At 43.4% G+C, this 16,488-nt stretch overlaps 1 protein-coding gene across 1 annotated transcript; it reads right to left on the reverse strand.

Annotated features, from left to right (window-relative positions):
* Positions 1-11,172: 11,172 nt before the first annotated feature.
* On the reverse strand, positions 11,173-14,380 carry LOC113614563 (glutathione S-transferase Mu 3). The gene is made up of 8 exons (XM_027096197.1): positions 14,276-14,380; positions 13,805-13,880; positions 13,400-13,464; positions 12,265-12,346; positions 12,087-12,187; positions 11,867-11,962; positions 11,667-11,777; positions 11,173-11,366 (listed from the first exon to the last, which is right to left on the reverse strand). Exons 1-8 carry the CDS (start codon positions 14,321-14,323, stop codon positions 11,268-11,270), a joined length of 678 nt encoding a protein of 225 aa, XP_026951998.1. The 5' UTR covers positions 14,324-14,380; the 3' UTR covers positions 11,173-11,267.
* Between the last annotated feature and the right edge of the window lie 2,108 nt (positions 14,381-16,488).

Consider the following 16,488-nt stretch of genomic DNA (forward strand, 5'->3'; position numbering starts at 1 on the left):
AGAAATAAAAAGCTTTAAGACAAGCAAAAGCTAAAAGAATTCAGCACCACCAAACCAGCTTTACAACAATTATTAAAGGAAACTTCTCTAGGTGAAAAAAGAAAGGCCACAAATAGAAACATGAAAATTATGAAGTGAAAAAGCTCACTGATAAAGGCAAACATACAGTATAGGTAGGAAATCATCCACACACAAGGCTAGTAGGGAGGTTAAAGACAAAAATAATAAAATCATTTGTATCCAAAATAAGCAGTTAAGAGATACACAAAACAATTAGATGTAAAATATATGATATTGAAAACAGTAATTGTGAGGGGAGGAGAGTAAAATGCAGGGTTTTTTTTTCTACTAAACATTTATAGAAGACTTAACACCTATCCTTCTGAAACTATTCCAAAAAATTGCAGAGGAAGGAACACTTCTGAACTCTTTCTATGAGGCCACCATCACCCTGATGCCAAAACCAAAAACATCACAAAAAAAGAAAATAACAGGCTAATATCACTGATGAACATCGATGCAAAAATTCTCAATAAAACACTATCAATCTGAATCCAATAATACATTAAAAGGGTCACACACCATGAAAAAGTGGGATTTACCCCAGGGATACAAGGATTTTTCAATATCTGCAAATCAATTAATGTGATACACCACATTAACAAACTGAAGGCCATATGACCATCTCAACAGATGAAGAAAAAGCTTTTGATAAAATTCAACATCCATTTATGGTAAAAATTCTCCAGAAAGTGGGCACAGAGGGAACATACCCCAACATAATAAAGGCCATATATGACAAACCCACAGCTAACATCATCCTCACTGATGAAAAGCTGAAAGCATGCCCTCTAAGATCAGGAACAAGACAAGGATGCCCACTCTCGCCACTTTTATTCAACATAGTTTTGGAAATCCTAACCACAGCAATCAGACAAGAAAAAGAAATAAAAGGAATCCAGATTAGAAAGGAAGTAAAACTTTCACTGTTTGCAGATTACATGATACTATACATAGAAAATCCTAAAGACACCACCAGAAAGCTAGTAGGGCTCATCAATGAATTTGGTAAAGTTGCAGGATACAAAATTCATACACAGAAATTGCTTGCATTTCTATACACTAACAACAATCAGAAAGAGAAATTAAGGAAACAATCTCACTTACCATCACATAGAAGAGAATAAAATACCTAGGAATAAACCTGCCTAAGGAGGCAAAAGACCTGGACTCCAAAAACTATAAGACACTGATGAAAGAAATTGAAGATGACACAAATGGATGGAAAGATATGCCATGTTCTTGGACTGGAAGAATCAATACTGTTAAAATGATCATACTACCCATGGCAATCTACAGATTCAATGCAATCCCTATCAAATAATCAAGGGTACGTTGCACAGAACTGGAGCAAAAAAATTTTAAATTGGTATGGAAACACAAAAGACCCCAAAAAGCCAAAACAATATTGAGAAAGAAGAATGGAGCTGGAGGAATCAGGCTCCCTGACTTCAGATTATACTACAAAGCTACAGTAATCAAAACAGTGTGGTACTGGCACAAAAACAGAAATACAGATCAATGGAACAGGACAGAGAGCCCAGAAATAAACCACTTATGGTCAATTAATCTATGACAAAGGAGGCAAGAATATACAAAGGAGAAAAGACAGTCTCTTCAATAAGTGGTGCTGGGAAAACTGGACAGCTCCACGTAAAAGAATAAAATTTAGAACATTCTCTAACACTATATATAAAAATAAACTCAAAATGGATTAAAGACATAAATACAAAACCAGATATTATAAAACTCTTAGAAGAAAACACAGGCAGAACACTTTTTGACATAAATTGCAGCAATACTTTTTGGATCCATCTCCTAGAGTAAAAGAAACAAAAGAAAAAATAAATGGGACCTAATTAAACTTAAAAGCTTTTGCACAGCAGAGGAAACCATAAACAAAACAAAAAGACAACCTATGGGAGGGGAGAAAATATTTGCAAATGATGAGACTGACAAGGGATTAATTTCCAAAATATACAAATAGCTCATACAGCTCAATATAAAAAAACAAACAACCCCATCAAAAAATGGGCAGAAGACCTAAGTAGATATTTCTCCAAAGAAGACATACAGATGGCCAAGAGGCACATGAAAAAATGTTCAACATCACTAATTATTAGAGAAATGGAAATCAAAACTGCAATAAGGTATCATCTCACACCAGTCAGAATGCCCACTATCAAAAAAATCTACAAATATTAAGTGCTTGAGAGGGTGTGGAGAGAAGGAAACCCTTCTACACTGTTGTTGTGAATGTAAATTGGTGCAGCCTCTATGGAGAACGGTATGCAGGTTCCTTAAAAAACTAAAAATAGAGCTATCATATGATCCAGCAATCCCACTCCTGGGCATATATCCAGAAAAGATGAAAGCTCTAATTCGAAAAGATACATGCACCCCAATATTCATAGCAGCACTATTTACAACAGCCAAGATATGAAAGCAACTTAGATGTCCACCAACAGATGAATGGATAAAGAAGATGTGACACACACACACACACACACACACACACACACACACACACACACACACTGGAATATTACTGAGCCATAAAATAGGAAATAATGTCATTTTCAGCAACGTGGATGGACCTAGAGATTATCATACTAAGTGAAGTAAGACAGGGAAAGATAAATACCACATATCACTTATATGTGGAATCTAAAAAATGATACAAACGAACTTATTTACAAAAGAGAAACAGATACGCAGGCATAGAAAACAAACTTATGGTTACCAAAGGGGTAAGGGTGGGGGCAGGGAGGGATAAATTAGGGAGTTTGGGATTAACAGATACACACTACGTATATAAAATAGATAAACAACAAGGACCTACTGTATAGCACAGGGGACTATATTCAATATCTTTTTATAACCTATAATGGAAAAGAATTGAAAAAAAAGAATGTGTGTTTGTGTATAATTGAATCACTTTGCTGTACACTTGAAACTAACACAACACCATAAATCAACTATACTTCAATTTTTAAAAAAGACATGAGAGAGCGGGAAAAAATGCCCAGATCAAAAATAAATCTGACATGAAGAAAATAAAGTCTAGTAGAGCTAAAAGTTAATGAAACTGGTAAGATAAGTCAGTAAATGTTTTTGGCTTTGCGCGCCATATGGTCTCTGTGACAGTTGGTCCCCTTAGCAGCCATAGACAATACATAAATGAATGGATGGAGCTGTATTCCAACAGAACTTCAAAAACAGGTGGCCTTAGTTTCCCTACTCATGATTTGGAAGCTCAAGTTAAAAGGGCATAGCTACATTAAAGCTTAAATCTTAGATTTGAAATGTAAAAGGTGATTATCAAGGAAAAAAGGAGCAAAATAACTCAATCCTTAAGAAAAGAAGGAATATGTGATAATGAAGTCAGTTGCAAATGAAGTTTTTCTAATCATTGTGGTCAAAATTGTAAAAGGTAAAGACATACATTTTAAAGTCTGGGGTAGAAGCAGTAGAATGTATGTACTTCAAACTGAGGCAACCAAAGAAGATGAATTTTCTTGTGGTTGGGATCTGGCAGAGTTCTTAAGACTTGGAATTCTTTGGCACCTCAGGGCAGTGCTCCTACACCATTCAATGTGCACCTTTCCCCCTAGAACGAGAAAACAAGACACATTCTGAGAACATGGCTGCCTGCATTGGGGTCTCCTCCATTGACCTGTAATTACCTGCTGTTAATGACAAGTTCCATGCCTAGTATTCCTCCATTATCATTGTATCAGCAGAGAAAGATGAAGCTGATAGAGATCCCAAGCCAGCGGCCTACAGAAAATGGAAGTTTAGTCTTCCTTCATGTCCCATGGAGAATAGTCCAGGCTGTTGAGGCAGTTTTGCTCCATGAAGTTATTCAGGAACTCAGGCTCCTTCCATCCTGTGGCTCTGCCATTCGTAAGGCTGCTTCCTCATTTCCTTGGTTACAGCTATATCATGAGTATGGGAAAGAAAACAGAGCAAACCCAAGGAAGCAACTTCCCATTATACAAGTGAGGCAGAAGTTGCAAACATCACAAGTGATCACATTCCATTTGTGATCAGCTGTGTGGCTTTACCTAGTCACAAGGGTAGACACATATTTCAACAGAAGGATAGATTTGGTGGACAGCTGCAGTCTCTCCCACACCCAGGAGACTGAGGATTAAAGGTTAAACTCAAGCAGAAACCTTGGGTTTAAGCCAGTGGTTTCAAGCAGGTAGGATAGAGACTAAGGTATTAAAGATAAGATGTTTATCTTCAGATAGACCTAAGGGGAGTGGCATATCCTTTAGTGTTCCTTCTTGCTGAAACAGGAAAATAATTTTTTAGAGGTATCAGGTAGCTCACTGAATCCCTGGGAGGGCCAAGGAGTTGGCATTGGAAGCTGGGTAGCTAGGAAGTGTGCCTAACCACAAGTGGGACTGTCCTAGAGACAACCCCACAGCCACTGCTGGGCACAGACACTGGGACTCCTAACCCTGACATGTGGCACTGGAGGCGAATGTGTCACCACTGTTGCCTCCAAAATCCTGATCCCTCCACCACTACCCATGCCAGATAAATTCTCAGGGCCTGCCTCTTTGGAACTGAGGTCCTGTACCACCGTGTGCAGTTAACAGAGCCTGGGTCACAGGCCCATGCCTCAGCCACAAGGGAGGCTGGAAGAGCAAGTGAATTAGTTAGGGTTTTAAGTTCTGCTGTATGTAACTAAATAATAACAGTGGCTTAAATAGGACAGAAGTTTATTTCTCATGTGAAAGAAGATCTGGAGGTAGATAGTTAAGCACTGAGAATGTTGGCTTCATAGTAGGTTTAATGACTTAGTTTCTTAACTTTATGCTTCATCATCTTCAGCAGGTGTTTTCCATTCTCTATGTCACCTCATAGACACAAAACGGCTGCTAAAGCCCTGTCACATCTGTGTTCCCGACAGCAGGAGGGAGAAAAAGGAATGGGGCTTGCTCTTTCCCTCTTAAAGAAACTTCCTGATAGTAACATATAACACTTCTATTTATATCTCATTGGCTAGAACTTAATCATTTTGGAAATGATGTCTTCCTGGGAAGTAACATGCCCAGCAGAAGTGGAGATTCTGTGACAACAGAAGATGGGGAGATGGGATATCAAGTGTCAGCTAGCAATCTTTTACCTTGGGGAGGTGGGACCTATAATGTGAGAAATTCCCCACCTATAAGAATGATGTTTAAAAGATGCAGAGGATAGATGCCTAACAGAAACATAACCTTTTCCACACGTGCATTTCCAAACAATCATCCCTACAGCCACCACAAGACACTCATGCAACCATCCCTGTACAAACAAAAACACGTGCACCCTCTTTCACCCAAAACAGGAACCACCCAAAGTGTCATCAACTACTGCATCCAGTTCCAAGTTTGGCATCTCGGGGTGACATTCAGACTGATATTTTGAAAATGACAGACTAAAGCATAATGTCAGTGACTTCCAGTTCATCCCATATGAAATAGTAAGGGAATGGGAGGTGTAAAACAGGGAAAATTAAGCGAGCTCTATAACTTAAAACAGCCTGCACTCAGATTTGCAGATAAGCTGTTTTGCATTTATCTACAATGCTTATAGGACGTTCTTCTTTGGTGAGAGGATTCCAAAGAGATGCTGCATAATAAGGCTTTTATACTAAACATTGATACCTGCAAACTAAAATTACTCCCTGGATCAGCTCTTGTGTCCATCCCTCTGGTGACCCCACTTCCAGGTTCATGATCGTCCCACTTTATTAGTCTACCACCTGATTGATAACAGACACAGAGACCAGCCTGCTCTACATGGTAACTCAACACTTGGAAGCAAAGAAGAGGGTCCAGTCCTGGTGGATTCCAGAACATGCCCATTGTCCTATTCCTATTTAATCAGATCTGGCTTTTCCTAGACTCTCCTTGGTGGGGTAGCCACACCCCCTGAAAAAGCATAGTCCTGCCTAAAAGGCCCAACAGCCATTCTGCATTTCCTACATTCTTCTACTTTTCTCCCCATTTTAAACATAATTTTGGAAGGAAGCAGATATGCTTTCAGTCACAGTTCAAAAAAAAAATCTGTTAATACAGTTGGAAACATTACACCACAAAAGATAATCTCTCATTTTCCCTCCAACTTCTCACACAGCATGAACATTATCCTGTTTATCCTATTCCCACCCCTCGCCACCAATGTAAATACCCGCTCTAATGACAGTAACCTCAGGTTGGCCCTGGGTCTTCATGTGTCCTCTGCACCGCAGCATCTATTCATTTGAAATTCAAACATACTCACATCTATATAATCTTTTCTTCTGGATTTAAATCTCACGTGTGAAGCACCTATAGTTATTTCTATTGAAAACCCCCCAAAAACACTAAGAGCTCATGCCTGTTGGTCCTCAGCAATGTTTCATTACAATTTGGCCTAAGCAAGGAGCATGCCAGACCACGAAATCTCATCACCCACCCTCCAGACTCAGAGTTCTTTGCTGATCCCCGGGACCTCCCTGAACCTGAACTTCTATGCTGATTCCAAGCACTTCGGCCATCTGCTTCAAGAACAGGGCATTTCGTGTTGTGTTGTCTCCCAACCAGAACAGAGAGAAATTTTTAAAGTTCCTTGAGAGCATGAAGCACTTTTCTGAAGCAAACTCTTCTTTTCTCCTTCCATTCTCATTAGAAGGAAGGGAATCAATGCATCGTTGTGTCTACTTTGTGTCAGGCTCTATACAAGCTCCAAATTAAAAAAAAAATTGGCTTAAGTCACAGTCCCTGTTCTCAGGCAACGTACAGTTTACCGGCAGAGACAGACATTTAAACCAGCAATTAGAGTTCAGTGTGGAAAGTGCTGATGGAGGAGAACACTGAATCCTGTAGGAACAGGGATTTTAAAAGTCAGTGCATTTAAATTAGCTGGGGGGAGGTGGAGGAATGTCCGGCAGGATAAACCAAACCCCAGTGGCTTAATGCATATTTATTTCTTGCTTATGCTTCACGTCCACTGTGGTCAACAGGCCCTGGTTTTCATGGTCTGTCAGAGACCCAAACTGATGGAGGCTTCTGCCTGGCACCTGCTCTCAGTCATGACAGCAGTTGGAAGCAGATATGGCCACTCCCACACTGGCTTTTAAAGCTTCTGCCTAGAAAACGTGTATAATTTCCACTGCATTTAATTGGCCAAAGCAAGTCAGAATGTTACACGTAAGTTCAAGAAGGTAATGAAGCTTCCCTAAAAGGAAAACAACCAGAAATCTTTGGTGACCATCACTAATGCTTCCCACAAGGGTTATCAGCTGTGGCTCCTCTAGGCAGGGGCTTCAGCTTACCTTACACAATGAATAGGCATCAGGCAGGCTTAGTTGGCCGGAGCAAAAGCATTCCAGGCAGGGGGCACAGCAAGTCCAAAAGCGTTAAGATAAAAGAGAACATGGTGCTTCTGGATAATTTATATTTACAAATTTATATAGCATCCATCCATTCTAAATGTTTTAAGAACACTGGCTTACTCCTTACAAGGTCCCGGTGAGGGAGGGTTCATTTGTCAGAGAAAGTACAGAGGCACAGGAGGCCAGGGTTTACTGTAGCAGAGCCAGGACCCGAACCCAGGTAGCCTGACTCTAGAGTCTAGGGAATTCAGAAAAGCTAGAACCCAGTGCTCCAGGGCAGGGAAAGAGGCGGGCGCCTGCCAAGAGATGCAGCTGGAAAGGAAGCAGAGGTCAGATTATGAAGAATTTTGTAAACTGGAGGAGATTGTCTTTTTCCCGAGGCCCAAGAAGCCATTAGCCATATTCAAGTAGGGGAGTGACATGAGCAAGCCTGCACATTAGCAAAATCACTGGCTAAATTTCACTTCCTTCCCTCTCCCCTACCATCCACCTGAACTCCTTAAATCCCTTTGTATCCACATGGCTCATTGTGCCACCTAGTCCTGCAGCTGAAGGATAAGGAAAATGCAATTTCTGTACCAAGTCCAGGTGTTTTCATAAGCCCTTAAACTGTCTTTAAAGGCAGATCCATGCCCATACACATCAGAGTCCCTCACTCCACCCATCCCATCAATGAAATAACTCTACAAATTTTTCTTGAATCACATAAGTTATTTCCTTCTGAACTGGAAATGCCTTAATCCAGTTGCTCAACAATGAATACAAATGAATTTCCCTAATACTTTTTGGGGACCTCCTCCACCAAATTCAAGTCAGCGATCACAAGTTTTTTGTTTTAAAAAGTTCTTATTGACGCTACTTGCACAAACCCATCACTAGTCTACTAGTTTCACACTTGTGCGATCTCTGTGCCTCTGGGATGATAGGGCATCCACTTCCCTTCTTTCCTTGCAGGGAACCACCATGAGAGTGTTCTCTTCTTGTCCGTCTTAGAATTAGAGTTAGGGGCAGTTGGGACCTAGGGGAGCCACATCTCCTGTGGAATGGATCTGTTCCTCAGTGACCTTCCCTGCTCTCTTGGTTTTGGATAACCGTTAAATGGATTTTCCCTAACAAACATAATGACTAGAAAAATTTGGAACATGTGATTTTTCTACAGTCTATCTGGAATTCAGGTGCAATATGGACCTATGCTTTTAAAACCTCTCCTTTACAATTGCCATGGTGCTCTCTTCTGTCATCACTTTTTCCCAGGATTCTTTTCTCAGGGGACTGCAAGGCCAATTTCCCATTTCCTTGCCTCTTCCCTGTGGTGAACAGACTCTAAAATGGCCCTCATAATTCCACCTTCTGGTACTCAACGATCTTGTGAAATCCTCTCCCCCTAAGTGTAGGCAGGACCTATGATTTCTTCTAATAAACTGCAGCAGAAGTAATGGGATGTCATTTCCTTGATTATATTACATAGGACCGTAGTGTCCCTCTTGCCAGGAGACTCTTTCTACCTTACTGGGTTTGGGGAAGCAAGGTCATCTTTGTTGGGTCACAGGATATGATTTGAATTTTAGAAGATATTGACAAATTGTCCTCCAAAGTAGCTATACCAATTCACAAGTTCACCAGCAAGAAATCCTTATCAATTTCCCAAGCTTTGCCAACATTCACAAACTTTAAGTTTGTTCATCTGCAAAATGCTCCTCTTACTGGTATAATTGGCAGTTTCTTGGAGTATAAACATTTTTAAAACTTTCTTTGGCTATTAATAGTTCTATTTCCATAAATCATCTGTTCATAGATTTTTGTCCTTTTTAAAAAAAAACTGAGTTGCCTCCACAATGAGGTATCACTTCACACCAGTCATAATGGCCATCATCAAAAAGTCTACAAATAATAAATGTTGGCGAGGATGTGGAGAAGAGGGAACCCTCCTACACTGAAGGTGGGAATGTAAATTGGTGCAGCCTCTATGGAGAACAGTACGAAGGTTCCGCAAAAAACTAAAAATAAAGTTACCATATGATCCAGCAATCCCACTCCTGGGTATATATCCAGAAAAGACAAAAACTCTAATTCAAAAAGATACATGCACCCCAATGTTCATAGCAGCACTATTTACAATAGCTAAGACATGGAAGCAACCTAAATGTCCACTGAAAGGTGAATGGATAAAGAAGACGTGGAATATAGACACAATAGAATATTACTCAGCCATAAAAAAGAATGAAATAATACCATTTGCAGGAACATGGATGGACCTAGAGATTATCATACGAAGTGAAGTAAGTCAGACAAAGACATATATATCACTTATATGTGGAATCTAAAAAATATACAAATGAACATATTTACAAAACAGAAACAGACTCACAGACATAGAAAATAAACTTATGGTTACCAAAGGGGAAAGGCAGTGGCAGGGGATAAATTAGGAGTTTGGGATTAACAGACACTCACTAGTATATATAAAATAAACAGTAAGGACTTACTGTATAGCATAGGGAACTATATTCAATTAAAAAAAAAAAACCTGGGCTTCCCTGGTGGCACAATGGTTGAGAGTCCGCCTGCCGATGCAGGGGACACGGGTTCGTGCCCCGGTCCGGGAAGATCCCACATGCCGCGGAGCGGCTAGGCCCGTGAGCCATGGCCGCTGAGCCTGCGCGTCCGGAGCCTGTGCTCCACAATGGGAGAGGCCACAACAGTGAGAGGCCCGTGTACCGCAAAAAAAAAACCCCAAAAAATCCCAAGTTGCCTTAATGAGAGTTCTTTACATGGTCTCTATACTGGTCCTTTATCTCACTTGTCATTTCGTCACAAAAAATTTTTATGTGGAATAATGTTGAATTTGTAAATCTTTCCCTTTATAGCTTTTTAAAATGTCTTAGAGAAATGTTTCCTACCCTATGATTCCAAACATTCATACGTTTTCATTAATACTTTATGTTTAACACTGGGCCTTAAACTCCAGATGACTTAATTTTAGTGAATGGTATGAAGTATGGGTCTATTATTATTATTTTTAATAAATTTATTTATTTCTATTTATTTATTATTTTTGGCTGTGTTGGGTCTTCGTTGCTGCGCGCGACCTTTCTCTAGTTGTGGTGAGTGGGGGCTACTCTTTGTTGTGGTGCGCAGGCTTCTCATTGCGGTGGCTTCTCTTGTTGTGGAGCACAGGCGCTAGAATGCATGGGCTTCAATAGATGCAGCGTGTGGCTCACGGGCTCTAGAGCACAGGCTCAGTAGTTGTGGCACACGGGCTTAGCTGCTCCGCGGAACGTGGGATCTTCCCGGACCAGGGCTTGGATGCATGTCCCCTGCATTGGCAGGCGGATTCTTAACCACTGCGCCACCAGGGAAGCCCAGGGTCTATTATTTTAATTGCTAAGTAACTGTCCCACTCCTATATGTTGGTTAGTCTACCAGTTTAAAATATCATCTTTATCACATGTATAAGGGTCTGTTTCTGAACGCTAGTTCTGTTGAGTTCATAGTACCACACAGTTTTACTTATCTTCACCAGGTCTTCACAGGGGCTCTAGTCTCATTTAATACACTTGTCATCTACAGCCGTGCAATCTCACCTTTATTTCTAGTACTCTGAAGGGCTGGGCAAGAACCTCTAGCCCTTGAACTCAGGTGTGGGGTGGGGGAATGTCAACGTTGCAGTGATTGAAATAACATGTCCTTACTCTCCTTTGGCCTTTACTCCCAAGAGACATCCAGCTGGACACCAGTAACTGCAGTGCTATTTATTGAAAAGAGCAGAGAAAGTACAGGCCCCCCTAGGGACAGGATGGAACAAAACAAGCAGTGCAAGTATGCCTCCTGCTCAGCATATTCTCTTGTTGCCCCACTGGGCCATCTTGTTGTTGATGGGCATCTTAAGGAAGCGGTCAGACTGCATGTAGGCAGCTATTTTCTCCAAGGCCTGAAGGGAAAGCACACCAAACCTTATAAAGACTCTAGCCCAGCCCAAAGCCCCATTCCAAAACAGCAACACTCACATGCTGCCTGACTCCACCCCCAAGGCCCTCACCCCTGCCATTTCTTGTAGACAGTGCCTTCAAGGTATAGAAGCCAGGGCCTTCCCAAGACTTAAAGGCTTAGAGGTGTCCAACCTTGATCCCTTTAGGCAAAAGCTGGTGTTGGGCAAGAATCTACCACAATGGGGTCCCTTGGGGCCCGGGGAGAGTCTGTTTTTGTAAGAGAAAGGTGCAGGGAGCATCACCTCAAAACGGCGCATGAAAGCCTTCAGATTTGGAAATTCATCCAGGCACGTGGGCTCAAAGATATGGTTCTGATCTAACACATCATAGGTGAGGAAATCCACAAAGGTGAGCTAGAGGAACGATAAGATCATCAGGTCTGGGGAGTTCATTAACACCTGCAGAGATAGAAAGGGATCCCCTCCTTTTCCTTTCTTCCTACCTTTTCCCCTGCAAACCATGAGTATTTCCCCAGGAACAAGGAGAACTGTTTCAGTTGTCCAGGTAGCTGTTCCAAGTACTGAGGCTTCAGTTTTTCCTGGGAGAGAAGTAAAAGGGAAAGTGAGAATAGCTGTCATCATCTGCATGCGAATGGAGCAGAAATAACACTTGGGTTCCTCAATGCTCCTTTTTCTTGATGCCTTCCTGCTGAGGAAACTCACGTGGTCAGCGTTGTAGCAGAGTTGTATCAGTTGCATGCGAAAATCCATTATTTGGTTCTCCATCATGTCCACTCGAATCTTTTCTTCTTCAGTCTCACCACCTGTAGGCCAAACTGTCATTTGGCCTTATCCACCCCCAGGTGAGCAGCCCTCACCTCACCAGCCCTACCCCACTCACACATATTGTGCTTGCGGGCGATATAGCGCAAGATGGCGTTGCTCTGGGTGATCTTGTTCTTACCGTCCATGAGATAGGGCAGCTGGAAGGAAAAGGAAAGGCCAAATGAACAACCTGACTCTCTCTTGCCTACCTGCCTCTCTCTCCTGGGAAAGATAAGACTTGCAGGGAAGTGAACAGTAGAGAGAAGATGCTGTGTCAGGAGAAAGAAGAGAGTAAGTAAAAGTTAGTAACTGAGTCCACACCTGATTCTAGACAGGGGTGCTTAATCTGTGTGTGTGTGTGTGTGTGTGTGTATGCGTATGTGCACGCCATGGACGCTTTTTTTTTTTTCTTAATTATTTATTTTTGGCGGCATTGGGTCTTCGTTGCTGCACGCAGGCTTTCCTTAGTTGTGTCTAGCGGGGACTACTGTTCGTTGCAGTGTGTGGGCTTCTCATTGTGGTGGCTTCTCTGTTGTGGAGCACAGGCTCTAGGCGTGTGGGCTTCGATAGTTGTGGCACATGGGCTCTAGAGCACAGGTTCAGTAGTTGTGGCCCACGGGCTTAGTTGCTCCGTGGCATGTGGGATCTTCCCAGACCAGGGCTCGAACCCATGTCCCCTGAATTGACAGGCGGATTCTTAACCACTGCGCCACCTGGGAAGCCCTGGACCCTTTCTTAGAATAAGGTTTTTAAATGCATAAAGCAAATTACATATATTTACACGATTTATATAATATTAAAAGAACAAAATTGTAAGAGTAATATGTGCCTATGAATGCATTAAATAACAAGAGGTAATAACTATCATACTTTCAAAATATGATAAGTGTAAATAATATTTATTTATAATATCTGCAACACATTAATATAATACAAAAATATCCATTTTCTACTAGTGACAAAGTCACAGGCATGGCTAATAATCAAGGTCACTGACTGCCTATACTCACAACAGAAGGAATTGTTAACTTTTAGTTAGTGGAAATGAAAATGTAATTTTTTCTCCATCTAAGTTCAAGGACCCCTGAATTCTACCTATTCTATCCAGGTTAAAAGCCCATATTCTAGATGCCCCTAGAATAGAGAGGAAAGGAGCAAGGATATACTTGAAGACCTTCCCTTCTGTCCCCTATTCTCCTAAAGCCACTTACGTTAGGAAAGTCCAGGTCTAGTTTGAATTTCATATCCAGCCACTGGCTTTTATCATAGTCAGGAGCTGTAAGAGAGAGAATGAAGTGGGATCCAACCTCCTTAATATCCGACCTGAGGAGAGTGGAAAGATCTAAAGACACACCCTAATTCCAATACCTCACATACCTAGACCCCCAAAGCTTAACTATTACTCATAAAGTGTTAAGACAGGGTTGGGCTATGGCAGAGAGAGAATCCCCAGATCACTCCCCACACTGGACACGGCAGAGAGCTCCCAGGTGACTGGGGCAGAAGTCCCACCCGACCTCGTCGTGATGCCACCCTCAGGGCAGAAGAAGACAGGGACATTTGGAGGGCCTGCTCGGCTTAGCGCGGCGTCGCACTGCCACCCAGAGGGGCATTACCTTCCCCGCACGTGTATCTTTTCTCTTCATAGGCTGTCTCCGTGAACTCCAGGAGCATGCGGATGGCATGCGCCAGCTGGGGAGTAAAAAAGCTCCCCGTCAGTATCTGCACAGCTCCCAACGGCACCCCCAATCCACGCCCGCCAATGCCCCGCCCCCTTCCGGCCCACGGTTGCCCAGACGCTGCATCCCGCCGAGCGGGTAGTTAAACGGCTCCTGAGACCTACCACGTTGGGCTTGCTGCCCTCAGCCCCTCTCCCCCAGGCCAGCGTGTCCAGAGGCGGGGCAGGGGTCGGCCTCAGCGGCCCGGGAGCTCGGCTGGGGCCGGCCGCGCTGCGTTAAGCGTCGCGGCGTAGGAAGTTTGGCCCCCGAGTAGAACCCCTTCTCTCGGAGACCACTGACCGTGAGCCCCCGGCCACCTCCGCGTCCGTCTACCAGACCGAGCGGCTTGGCAATTGAGACGGCACTCACCCCGCGAATATCCCAGTAACCCAAAATCATGGTTGACTTCGACGACATTTCGTTATTGCGTGCCTGCCTTCGCGGACTGGGGATAGTTGGCTAACGGGAGGGGCTTTATACCCGACGTAAGTAGGTGGCACCAACGTGCGCGCCTGACTCCGCCCCCATCGTCGTCTTCCCCTCCCCCCCGAGTGTCCGCGTGGCCACGCGCAGGCGCGACTGCTGCAGTCCCTGGGGTTGGGGGCGAACCGTCCCCGGGCTAGGCAGGGGAGGAGAGTGACCCGGACCTGGGTTTGGGTCTCTGCATTCTCCACGCGTGAAGCGGAATTGTGTTTGTTTACTAGTGCCAATTAGGGTGGGAGGAGCCCTAACAGCCTAGGCGGTGAGGGCCCTGGTTACCCCCGGAGAGTGCGATTCATGCCATAAATATTTATCTAGCGGGTGTGGGGGGTTTGGGGGGAGGTGGGCAAGAACCAGGAGGCGACTGAGACTGACCACCAGGGAATCTCTGTCTTTGGCGTGTGCATTGAGGATGGATGGAGAGGAGTTCGGAGCTGCTCGTTAGGTGTCTGGCCTGGCCTCTACAGCACAGCTACTTAGAACACAGAGCCCCTGTGTTCTAAGACCCCCTAGCCGGGGTTTGGGAACTCACATTTCCCCCTTAGTTTGGCTGAAGCAAAGATGAGACTTTTTTTTTTTTTTTTTTGCGGTACGCGGGCCTCTCACAATTGTGGTCTCTCCCGTTGAGGAGGGCAGGCTCCCGGATGCGCAGGCTCAGCGGCCATGGCTCACGGGCCCAGCCGCTCTGCGGCATGTGGGATCTTCCCGGACCGGGGCACAAACCCGTGTCCCCTGCATCGGCAGGCGAACTCTCAACCACTGTGCCACCAGGGAAGCCCAGATGAGACTTTTTAAAAGGACAGTTCACTAAAAGAAGAAAGGAAAAAATACAAACACATTGGGACAGATGCATTTATAATGCCTGATTTCTCCTCCTAAGATAACAGGCCAGTTACAAATTAACTTGGGTATAAGACTAACACTTAAGGAACACCTATGATATGCTAGTCAATAGTCTAGGTATTTCACGTATGTTACTAATTTATTGCAATTTAAGCTTCACAACAACTTTGTGAAGTAGGTTTTATGCCCATTAAGATTATTGAGGCCTGGAGAGGTTGGGTGAGTTGCCTTCCTAGGTTCAAGTGTCCATGGGTGGCCTGGGATTCAAACCTAGGTCTGTCAGCCCAATTTGTGTTAGTTCCTTTGCACTTGGATATCCAGACAGTCTCACCTCATCTCAGTCCTTGCTGGGAAATCTGGGGAGCATACTTTTTTTTATCTGGTTCTGGAGGGTTTCCCTGTTTCTAGGACTCCTTCAGCTCCATGAAGCCCCAGAAGGCAATGTGTCAATATCTCCTCTCCCCGTTCCCCCAAATTAACTTTTCTGGTTAACTTTTGCCCTTGAAAGTCAAACCTTAAGGGTCTCACTTTTGTTCTATTTTGTGAGGGAAGATGTTTGCTTTCTTATTCAGTGTCATCAGCTAAGAGAGATGATTTTCGGAGGCCAGGAACTTGAGGGGATGACATAGGCAGTCGAAAAATACAATATTCTGGCAGTGTTAGGGTCATGGACAAATTCAATTAAGAGAGACTAAGGGAAAATCTTAAGGACCCTTAATCCATAAGTACATCAAGCCTTATCTGTAGACTAAATCAATGAAAGTACAACCGGTTTTGTAGGGAGGGCAGTCTGTGACAGTTCTGAGATTAAAGAAGGCTATGTATACTAAATATCAGAAGCCACAGACAGTACAGGCTCTTCACTTAACGTTTGAGAGAAAAGGAAGCCAGAGAGTGAAATGACTTGCCAGAGTTCACACAGGCAGTCCAGTGTTCCAGTCCAGCGTTCCCTACGCTCTGCCACTAAAGAGACAAGCTGGGGAGGGGGCTCAAATTTAGCTCACCCAACAGGAGGGGACAAAAGTATTAGAAGAGAAAGTTGCCAAGTAGAGCGTGGACCACCTGACACGCTTTTTCAGTGCGTCTCTGGATCATCAGCCAGTATGGCTGATCAAAACCTACCACTGTCAGCCCCGGTACTCCTTGCTCCTGTGAAGTGTTGTGTCCTCAGCTGTGCTGGGTGCCTTGGAATATACTGGAAGAAGTGTACACAGAAGGATAAAGATGTCAAGGATAGCCTTATTTTGGAGTTTGTTTAT

Source organism: Aethalodelphis obliquidens, unplaced genomic scaffold (assembly GCF_003676395.1).
Source record: "Aethalodelphis obliquidens isolate GAN/ISIS:26980383/991018 unplaced genomic scaffold, ASM367639v1 scaffold100, whole genome shotgun sequence".
In the NCBI taxonomy this organism is placed as follows: domain Eukaryota; kingdom Metazoa; phylum Chordata; class Mammalia; order Artiodactyla; family Delphinidae; genus Aethalodelphis; species Aethalodelphis obliquidens.